General features: G+C 38.3%; 1 protein-coding gene across 2 annotated transcripts in view; it reads left to right on the top strand.

Annotated features, from left to right (window-relative positions):
• Positions 1-1,585: 1,585 nt before the first annotated feature.
• The window catches only part of TACC2 (transforming acidic coiled-coil containing protein 2), a 129,622-nt gene continuing 119,621 nt past the window's right edge, over positions 1,586-11,586 (top strand). For both annotated transcript variants that reach the window (XM_037399281.1, XM_037399282.1), the window contains exon 1: positions 1,586-1,657. In XM_037399281.1, coding sequence (XP_037255178.1) covers positions 1,625-1,657 — 33 coding nt within the window. In that variant the 5' untranslated portion in view covers positions 1,586-1,624. The remainder of the gene's footprint in view (positions 1,658-11,586) is intronic.

The following is an 11,586-nucleotide window of genomic DNA, read 5'->3' as shown; positions in this document are numbered from 1 at the left end:
GCGGCACAGAAATGCCAGTATATACACTCCCAGGGAAATGTGCTGGCTGTTGAGGGAAGCACACTGCTATGGCAAAATTATTATTTCTCTCCTGTGCATTGAAACCTTAGTCAGCTGATCTAACAGTGTGATGATAGTCTTTTATATCAATACACTTAAAATATTATAATCTTCATCTGTTGTTTTGGAACATTTCACTGAGCTGGGTCTGAAAAGATTTGTGTGTGCACTACTTCGTGGTGGAGTACTTTGTACTTGGGGAATAGTGATTTTGAAAATATTACATACAGTCTTCAATTTAGTTCAGTACTGGTTTAAAACAGTAGAGGATTTGGCAGTAATCTCAACAGATAAAACCTAGTGCTGCTAATTAATCACTAAAAGGGCAATCGTTGCCCCAGTGATTTCAACAGGAGTGAGTTCAAGCACCAATATATCCCTTGAAGACACTAAAGTCAAACAGCATTGCTTAAAAGCAGTGTTGAATTTCTTTCTCTCTCCAAGCCTCCTGTGAAGAAAAATAATCTTTCAAGTTTAAAAAAGTGTACTGTAGTAATAAGTAATAACATTCCTTAAAAGCTTTTATGGTTTCCTTGCCTATCAAAGTGCAATATTTCTTTTACAGCCTGACTTTAATGAAGTTTTTCTTGACAAATACTGCAGACCAATCCCACATTCTTTGGAAAAAATAATTGAAGAGTGTGTATAACTTTCACCTATCCAGTAATAAAATACAGTGAATTTAAATGCCTGAGTCCCAAAATATCTAGAACGCAAAGTAAATGTTTATAAGTGAATCTCTTATTATGTACTTTTACTATTAAGTATCCTTTTCAAAAAAAATACAGAAATTAATGATGCCTGGGGAGATAATAATTCTAGAGCTGATGTTTACAGTTCTAATGCTTAGAGGATTTTTTTGAAATTAAATAATTAGGGTTGAACTAGTATAAAACCAGTAGTAATTAAGGTTGGCAGATTGTGTTAAGTGTAAAGAAAATGTGGTTAGGTCATAATATTGTAAGCAGAATAGTGCCTTAGAAAAGCAGATTACAATTCCAGTGATAAGGATAAAAAAAATCATTTACTCTTTCTTAAAGCTGAGTGCATCTATAGGAAATTGTTTCTGTTACAGTAACAGTCAGGTTTAACATTGTGGTTCTGACAATGTGGGCATGCAGCTCAGCCCAGGATCTCCAAGAAATAAAAGTAGTTTGAATACAGTTAAAACAATAACATTTTCATATGGGCTGTCCATCCAAAGTAACTTTGGCAAGGAAAATGTCTTTCTGCTCAAATGACATGGGATAATCCAGAAACAGTAATAAAGCTATTTCAAGGAGTGTGTTTCAGCATAAGTGGAGCCAGTGTGGGGAAGACAGCAGAGAGACACTATGAAATAAAAACATTAGGAGTTCTTTGCCTGATTTATGACTCTAAATCTTTGTAGGACTGAATGTCAGGAGGGGCAGCTGATATGGTGACTGAGATGACATTCCTCAAAAATTTCCAGGGGGTTTTGTTGGGTTTTTTGTTGGTTTTTTTTTACAGAAGACTTAGAACTTTTTTTTTCTTCCAGTGATCTTTCTTTAATTGCTGTTTGATACTGGACATCAACATCAAAATGGGCAATGAGAACAGTAGTGTGGAAAATCAGGTGAGTGTGACAGTGTGATTGCATCTTCTTTCCCTACTAGCCTAGAGCAAATTTTACAGAAATCAGTTTCACCAGTTGCTTATCCCACATTTATCTTCTGCTCCCAGTTACACTCATATTTAAGGCTCATTTATCATAATTGAAGGCAACTTTTTGTTTGGCAATGATGCTACTACATGGCGTCAGGGCACTATGCAGGTGGTTGCTCCCTGGGGGACAGGAGCCACTGAGGATCCCCACAGGGAGAATAGGGCTGCCTAATCCCACCTCCCCAGCCTGGCAGCAGGGCAGGCAGGGGACGGCTAGGGAGCAGCCTGGGGCAGCCCCAGCCCCAGGGCATCAGGCAAGTCCCTGAGGAGGACAGGCCAAGATGGGGCCGGGATGGCAGTCTGTGGGGGGCAGATAGCCAGGCAGGGCAGGACCGTGCTTGAGCAGGAGACCAACATCCTATGGCATTGCTAGGGATGATGTCCCTGGGAGAACTGAAATAGCATCCTGGGCCATGGGCAGGGTTGGGAGAGGCCCTGGGAGCCAGGCAATGCCTACGGTGCCCTCAGAGCTCTGACACACAATAGCTTTTTGTTGAGAAATGACCTTGCAATGTATGCTGATCCAGGAGTTTACAGCCATTTCAGAAGGGTGCATTGTCAGTGCATGTTGTTTGGTGATTTATTTTTAGTCTTGAAATGAAGGGATCCTGTATGGCTATGGGTAGTGGTGTACAATTACATTATAAGTTACTATGTTGATATAAACTTGAATAAAAATTGCAATTCATTGATTTCAACAGTTAAAATATCAGGACATGTTTCATTGTCTCTCCTGCCATATATTATGGTAGATGACAAAATGCATTAGGGTTCATTTTGCTTCCACTTCAGGTCTCAGCAGATGTGCTGTACCTTGTGCAATGCAAAGTGGACCCTCTCAAGGGAATCACTATTACAAGTTAGATTTTTTTCATAAAGAATTTTTTAGAAGAAAAATCTTCCATAATTCTTAATTGTTCAGGCCAAGTTAGCCCAAGGTTTGGTCCTAACTTTTTTCAGAGGTTGGGAAGAGGGGAATATGTTAGTTCCCATTACTAAGTAAGTAATGAGAATTTCTTCTCTATCTAAGCTTTCACTTAGGAAGTTTTTGAAAGTCAAATATATTTATTCAGGAGGCCTCCTGAGGCTGAGAAGACTTTACTTAAAAGTTATTGAAATTAAGAAATCTAATAAGTTCTTATTTTCTAATAAGGGAAGTAAGCTCTGTTCTCTTTTTCAGACTTTAAAAAACCAGCTAAATCAAAATACCACCACTACCACCACCCAAAAAAAGCCCACAAAAAAACCCCAAAGCAAAACAATAAATGCTAGAAATCCAAATTGCATTAAAAGTCACTATTAACAGAGAAATAACAAGAAGTATTAATAAAATCTTAAAAGCCACTTAAGCTGCTGAACAGCTATTGAAAAAGTATTGCTTAATGAATAGTGAACATTGTTACAGCCACTGAAATGTTTAAATACATTCATTTTTAGTCAGAAGTTCCCAAGGCAGATAGTCATCCTTATACCACCAAGCCAAGGAACACCGCAGGTAGCGGATGATGAAATGGGTTTGCATGGTTTGCATTTCAAAATGTTAGCATCAGGGTTGGCCGTTCCTCTTTTTATGTATCTGCTTCTGGCCTTGGAGTTTTTTGACACTGACTGCAAATTTGCAAGGCAGCTTCATTTAAGTTTTCAGCAAGTTGTAAAAAAAAAATATCTGTTTTTTTAACTTTTTTCTTTGATAGCAATCTCTGCTTTAGAGAAACAGTCTGTATTTGACCCCCTTTGCATGCTGCCTTCCAACTCTAACACAATTAAAATAGCTCAGTGGGTGGTGTTCTTATATTCAGTACCAATTGACATGAGTTGTTTTTGTATTTATCAGAGAACACCATTGCACAGCGCTAGCTCTCAGCTGAGTCATTTGGAAGCCATACACATGGTTTGCATTAAAGATGGGAGAGCCTGTGCTAAGTTTAGAACTCATTTACGAAGAGGGAAGGTCTGTGGAATAGATGTGCTACTATGAAGGATGTAGTAGACACTAAGAGAAAAAGTAAATACCCAATCTGTCTTGTAAAGATCAGCCTCTGAGGAAAATATAATCTAAATTTAGTCAAAATGAGCAAAGATAATATTTGGATAAAATAAGGCTGGGGCCAGCAGTATACTTAACAAAGTGATTTTACATATACTAACCATGTTGTGTTTCACTGTAACAGTACACAAAGTCCAAACTGCTGAAAGATTTTAGATTTGTAACCGGCCCTTTTCAGATAGCAAAGCTTGCTTCCAAACAAGGGTCTGTCAGTGGCACAGCTTGTTGGCTTATGCTGAATTAAATACAAGCTATTTTTGACATGCATTTTCCTTGAAAAGCAAAACTCCACATGAAGAGAAATGTGTTTAAATTGAAAAAGAAACAATCTAGAAGAACAGACATTTTGACCCAGTTTGACCCTTGAGATCCAACCTTTAGCAGGCAAAATACAGGGGTAGTAAATGAGGTATTCTTTAATGGGAAGCTATGAGAAGCACTGCAGTTCATGGAAGTGTCAGTCTCAGCCATTGTGGTGCCCATTAGACACCTTTATTCACCCAAATGCACAGAGGAATGGCAAGGTCTGTCATCAGGCTTTTCCTTGGCTTTTCTGGACAGCCAAATGTTCAAAAATCATCTACATAGCCATAAGAAAAAGAAAAAGCTCATAGTTTCATAGAGACAGATGTGTCTACGCACTTACTCAGCCTTAGACCTCTTGATAGTCTGGGCACAGATGCCAGCTAATAAAGCCACACTTAGAAATGAAACCAAGCTGACTAGAACCAACAAATCTGTTCTCGAAAAAGTTTGACTGAGGCATGTGGTCTGTGTGAGGGAGCATGAGCCCAGCATACTAGCTCTGCACCCCAGCCATGCCCACACTCTTCCAGGGGTTTGTGCAGTTAACTCAAGGACCAGCTCCCAAAATAACTATGCATTAGAGGATTATTATTGCCTTTCATGGCTGGTTTTTATCATGGCCTTCCATTTACTAGAGGGGCATCTGCTGAAGGGGAGGGTGGAGGATGTTAAAAAAAAAAGAGCTCTCTGTCATTGGAAACATGAGTACAAAATTCTCTAAAGCTCAAATAGGCTGGATTTTCTAATATGTAGTAATCTTAACTGAGGTTTTTAACTCTTGCCACTTGGAGATCTGTCATCTTTCACAGCCTTTCTTGTGACTAAAGTCAGTTACCAAGTAATTGTAAAGCTCTTTGAAGGTGAAAACTGCTGCTGAATTGAAATTCTAGCAGTGCATATTTTATCCCACAGTTGAAAAGAGAATTTCAAAGTCAGTTAGACATAACTTATTTCTATATATTTTGTTTTATCCTTTCTTCTATATTTTCTGAATAAGTAAATAGCCAAAGCTGGTTATGCCACATTTGTTATTGTCTGTTTCTTTTTAAACAAATATCTTAATGTGTAGTTATCTTTTTTGTTCTTGTTTTCTGCTGTGAAATGTGTAAGATATTCAACACATGCATACTTTCCAAAGAGGCCACAACTTTTGAAGAGTCTATTTCCTGAAGCATCAAGCGTCAGTGTTCCTGCTAGGATTTCTCCATTTAGTTCTTACGAACAAATCTGCTGCACATTCTGCAGTTAATATTCTGCATTATTATTTTCCCATATTTCAACTTCCTTACGTCTATGCAAAATGACGGAACTAGTTAATTGGTACGGCTTTTCTGCCAGATCCCAGTATTATAGGGATCAGCAGAGAATGCACTGGGCACATGAGCAGCTTCCCAGCCTTCACTCTTCATTCCCACAGATGATAATGGGGCAAATTCCTCTGAGCTTTGGTGTTCATACTGTGTGTTTACATACTTTTTGAACAGTGCAATAACATTTGTATATATTCCATTGTTTATATTCAATTGGGAATAGAAATACATTCCCAGTTTTCTGCATAATAATTTTGCCTATGGCATTTTAATGAGGTATGCTGTTACCCTACATGAGCTTTTCTTAGCGTTTGTTGTGTCCACCATGATGCACCACTTTTATCTCAAAATTATTTTCTTTCATTTTTCCTTCTATTTCATCCATTGCAGATCAGGAATGCACAGGGCAGCAGAATGCTCCACAGTCGATGGCCAATGGCTACAGGCCAGTGTGCCCATTACTGCTTATGTAGTTCTAGCCCACCTCCAGTCACAATATTCATTAATACTTACTTCCAATGATAATTACTACTGGTCCAGTATTCTATGGTGAGTAATACCAAGTACTGGCTTGAATTTACACAAAAAGAACATTGTTTTCAGAGAATTATATGTCCATTTATGCAAATGCAGCAAATTCTGGGACACTTCTTACTGCAATGAATAATTAGTATACTTGTTCTTCCCTGTGAATGAAGGAGGGGGGATGAAAGAAGAATAAAATTCAAAGTTGTGGCAGGGTTCTTAATTTGAAAGCATAGTGAAAAGGAGGTTGGAAGACTGTTCCTTCTCTTCTGAATTAATGGTTAAAATTGCCATCGCATCTGTAAAGCTACTAGTATTTATAGTGGGAAATGCACACTTATGAGTACAGATGAAAAGGAAAAACATCTTGTATTTATAAAGAGCTTCTATAATTATTTACTACATTTCTCTATTTAGAAATAGTATGAAAATGTTGGACCTACATTTTCCACAGACAGGGGCAGTTAGAAATTGCTCGGTAAGCAAACTCTATTGACTGGGGAGCACAACAGAGTTTAGAACTCAACTTGGAGTGGATTTTCCCAATAGTACTTCATATGAATCTAACAGTATTTTCTCAAGTGTTTCATTGTTAAGCTGCTGAGAATCACTAGTCAGAAAGCTGCTCTAGCTAAAATTATATTGACTGACGATTGCAAGTTATGTGGTGAAGATTTTTTTTTTTTCCCCAAGATCATCAATTTTATTCTCTCTCTCCTGCTGTATCGCATACACTTGCCATCCTTAAGAAAATAACGTAGGTACTCATCAGGCCTTCACCCAACTGTCAGGAAAGGGACAAAGTAAAATAAGAAGCTGCAGCAAGACTAGTGGAGTTGCAAAAGAAAATTCACAGGTTATTCTTGTCTCCTGAACATAAATCACATAAACGGATGGAAAGACTAGGTTAAAAAGAACCATGAAGCCAGTTACATAGCTATGCTTCACTTAGCCCTGTGCAAACTCATGCTACGTAGGTTCAAACTTAAGGCTTAAACATAGAAGCAAGTTGTTGAAAAGATACTTATGTTGACATTATGAGGCTCTGAAGATAAACAGCTTAGTGCCCTCAGTGGATTGGAAGGGTCATAAACACAAACAATGAAGCCTGAGGGTTTGAACTGCTCTTGCTGTAGCTAGAAGTTGTGTGTTTTGTGAAGAATGCTAAACCAAGGATAAGATGGTGACTGTATATAAATAAACTGACTATATATAAAAATACACACGGACAGACACACACACCCCACCACCACTTGCCACTGTTTATTTTTATCTTCACAGCACAGGTATTTCTCAGGAGGGAAAGCCACCTTTTTTTCCTCTAAGAAAAAGTTGTAGGTACTTAGGATAAATATTGTTGCCAGAATTTTTCAAATGCTGTTGTTACCACATCACACTTTGCTTCTTGTATTTGTAAGAAGCAGATTAAATGTAACTTTCACCAAATGCAAATTTTTGCATTCCTGTCCCTTTTAGGATTTTAATCGGAAAAAGCATGAGCTTAAAATTTTACTCCTGAGAGACAAATCAAGCCAGAACAAATAGCATTTTACACAATTACTGATTAAAGAAAAAAATTACTGTAATTGCAAAATTCTGTATGGAATTTCCCTTAAGGAAAGAGTCTGCTTTTTGCATCTGATCATGTCATAATTGCATCCAATTAATTAAGCAGTCATGATGTTTGGGGGGAAAAAAAAGTGGTCCTGACGGTCATCCCCCTCTCTAAACTCCCATACTCCAGCCGCTCTCAACAAGGGGCAGGCACTGAATAATGCAGGTTCCTGCACAAGTTGTTTATTAAGATCAGAATTTAACTCCTTTGCAATGTAATAAAACCAAATTTTAGTATAGTTATTGAGATCTTAACTGTCACGTGGAGTTCAAGCTTGGCCCAATAAGTCAGGTACCAATTTGTTACTGTCCCATGATCAGCAGTTTTGCTGACCAGTGTTTGCTGGTTTGATTGAAAAGTTCTGGTTGTTAAAGCAATATCTACTCACTATCTAATTTTTGTCTATTTTGGTACAGTTTCTTCAAATAAGGGAAAAACGGTGGTTCTCCAAGAATATAAAGACTGGAAAATCTAATTTGCTACTCAGTTACTGTACCTGCAGAACAACAAAAATAAAAAGCCAGAGGAACTAAAAGGTAGCTCCTAAAACCTGCTCTGTCTTTAAAAATTGCGACAGCCATTTTAAAACTATGATTTCCCAACTATGTGTCCTGTGCAATTTTGATTTTAGGAAATGTAACCTTTAAAACTAGTCTTTTTTCCACTTCTGTGACATAGACTGTGTTATTCATATTTCATTGGTATTGATTTCTAGTAGGAAATTCAGGAACTGTTTCAGGAACTCTTAAACTTGATAATTTTAAGAATCTCAGCAAGCCATTTTCTGGTGTCTCAATTCTGTTTCCAAGGAACAGAATTAATGCTGAAATACAACAAAAATAACAAAGAACAGCCTATTGATCGAGATTGTGGATGAACAACTTTTCAGTCCCTTTCTCTGCAACCAGTCCTGCAGCAAAATGAGCAATTGCTGCAAAGCAGTACAGAGAAACCTTTCCAAAGACCTCCATGTGCATGTTTTCCTGCTTGATGCTAGCCTGCTCAGCCGTACACGTGTGAGGTGTTTGACTGAGGGCACATGTGGCCAACTGCCCCTAACGGGGACCATGTGTCCGTCCTCCCAGTTCAGCCAGCTTGGCAGCTGATCTGAAACTGGAGCCCAGGTGCCACAGGGCTGACCTTTGCTCTGCGTCCCAGCATTCACCTGCACCGCCACTGCCTGCTCCCATGCCTGCAGAGAAGGAGGCACCTGGGAGTGAACAGTCAACACTTAGAGCAGGCAGACTTTAAAAAAAGCTATTAAAAAACCCTGAACTTTTAGTGGAAGATATGGAGAAATATAAAAGGTAAGTTCTGGTTTACTGATTGAGACTTGTAAAGGATCATTCCAGCTTCCTCCCGCGCCCCCCCCCCCCGGTAACCAGAGGGAGTTGGAGGGAATGGAAATTCAGTGTAACTTTTCAAAGTTTACTTTCAGCTAGTCAGAGCTATGGCATGTTCCAGCAACTGCTATAAAAGGATGCGTGTTTAATGGAGGAATGTTGCAGAGGGCAGATGTAATAGGAAGCAGCAACTTTTATTGAGTGAAAGGAGAAAGGGGAATCAAATGAAATTCACTTATTTGAAGGGGCTTGAGCGTGAATGCTAGGCTTTAAATCCAGACCCAGTTTGTGCTTTGTGATCAGGAGTCTGGTGGCTTGTTGAGAAACACGAGGCTTCTTGAATTGCTGTAACACAAGTCTGTGGCACTGCCTAGTGCTGTTGCTATGGCTTTGAACCAGGAAGGGAGAGACAGTGTTTTGGGAGCCGAGCTGTCAACAGGCTCCCATGTAGCATTAAAGGAATTTCTTTCTGGCATGATAACTGTAGCCAGAGTACAGCAGCACAGGACACATAATCCTTTTGGCTACAGTGTTAATGGAGTTCTCCTGGTTTGGTTTTGTTTTGGGTTTTTTTTTGGGTTTTTTTTTTTAAACTTTTAAGCTCCTGTTCAAAGTCATCAGGCAAATGAAGTGATCCTGTAGATTTACTTTGTGCTCTTGCAGAGTCCACTGCTTGTGGAAAGGTTTAATGCAAATTATATTGCATATTTCAGGAGAATCAGTTTTATTTTATTCATTTAAATAGTATGCTGTCTTAAATGAAAAAAAAAACCCTGTAAACTGTTTAGTTTTCCTTCTGTTGTTTTTATAATCTCTCTGACAAACTTGGTTTGTTTGTTGTTTCTTTTTTTAATTAAACCTGGGCTTGAAGAAAAAAACTTCTGAGAACCTCTGTATTCTGGTTCTTAATATAATTGTTTCTTTAAGTCTTTCAATAAAATAACTTTTTATAATCTCAGAATCCTTTTCAAAAAGGAGTATACTACATTTGAAATGAATATAGAGCAAACTTAGCTACAGGCTTCTATAGTAAATCACTTTAGAGGCTGTGTTGAAACCTCAAAAGTAATTTATTTAGCAGCAGCTTTCTGATGATGCTTGTGAACAAAACATAGTCTTTCTAATTGTTTTCACAGATGTTAATTAAAAATAAAAGCATGCTCTGCAAAGCTAGTTCAACACTCGATTTGCATAACTAGCTTAAATTTGAAAAAAATGGAGAAATTGAATTATGTTTCTCTGCTGGCTGGCACAGATTCACAGAGCATATTCTTTTATGATGATTAAATTAATACATTAAATGTAGACCAATGCATCAAGCTTTCCTGTATCTTGGAATATTAATAGTTCCTTTTACATTTAAATATCTACATCAAGACTTATTTTAGATTATTGTTAAAATCCTCCTTTGAGCGTCTTTTGAAAATATACTTTCCTGGCCATGTGTGTTCTTGCCTTACTAGGTAAGCGGGCAACTTTGCTTTTCCTGACAGCCTGTAAAGAAAGAAGAGTGTCAACAATTCAGACTCCGCTCCAACATTGCAAAGTTTGTTTTAATGTGGGTTAAATTTGATCATGTTTGGAAGTGGAAGAATGAGAGTCAGATTTTTCTGTGGCCAATGATAGTTGCTAAGGGATGGCTGGGAGATGAACTGTAACTTCTTAAACATAAAAATATTAGATCACTGAAAGCACAAAACTATTTAAAAGCCAAAAAAAGTCAAAACCAACCAAGCAACCAAAAAATCCCACCAGCACCCCAACCCCCCAAACAACCTATGGAAAATGTTAAAAGTAGTCTTCAAAACAGTGCACGTGACTACCCTGTTTTGTTGTGATCACTCTACTTGCCTTCTCAATCTGCCCCTCCCAGGGTGTGATATTAAGACCTAGTGTAACAGCTGATAAAATCACTGGGACATGGGTGCTCCCCTGCATCTAATATGGGAACATCCTAGTTTTGATAAGATGAAGTGTTCAGGTATAGCAGGCACTTAAATGTCTTTGTGATATAGTTAACTTGTGAATTATGAGGATGAACAGTAGAAGTAAAATCCAGCAAATTTTAACCAAATTTATTCTGGCCCCAAAGTGTTTTGTGGAGTGCCAGACTCAGGGAGCCAATGACAAATGAGCCTGACTCCATGTTACAGTTTCAAATTGTCCTGAGCTGATTGTACTGATGGCTTCTAAGTACCTAGGAGATGTAACCACTGACTTAGGTCTCCTTGTATTTGTTAGCGCTCTGAGCTTTGGTGGCAATGTGCCTTTGGGTTTATTATACAACAGTCTGATTAGTAGTGTTTCTTTTTAAAGCCGTAATGGAGCCCGTGTTGTTGATTAAGTATTTGTTATCATGTGGCTCATGGGATTAATGGCTCTGGTGGATGGCAATCCAAAGGATACTGGTTCTCTGCACAGAAAGGAGTTTTATTTTAGAGACCTGTGCACAAGTGGCATCCCTATTATGCTGTGGCTCCAAAAGTGGGATGACTGCAGGTCAGTAGAACAGAGGTTTGTAACCTAAAGGAGCTCTTTGAGTTAAACATTTGACCTTGTGAAAGAGAAATTAATTAGAAGCAATGTGTGGGTACTAAGTGTGCAGCATGTAAGTGCAGTAAGTTAATGACTTAATTATTTGCTGTGCTCCTTTCTGCTGTGAAAGGTGACAGAGGCTTCAGAAGAAGGAGGCCA

This window comes from Falco rusticolus, chromosome 9 (assembly GCF_015220075.1).
Source record: "Falco rusticolus isolate bFalRus1 chromosome 9, bFalRus1.pri, whole genome shotgun sequence".
NCBI classification, from domain to species: Eukaryota; Metazoa; Chordata; class Aves; order Falconiformes; family Falconidae; genus Falco; species Falco rusticolus.
This window is presented reverse-complemented; position numbering and strand designations above follow the sequence as displayed.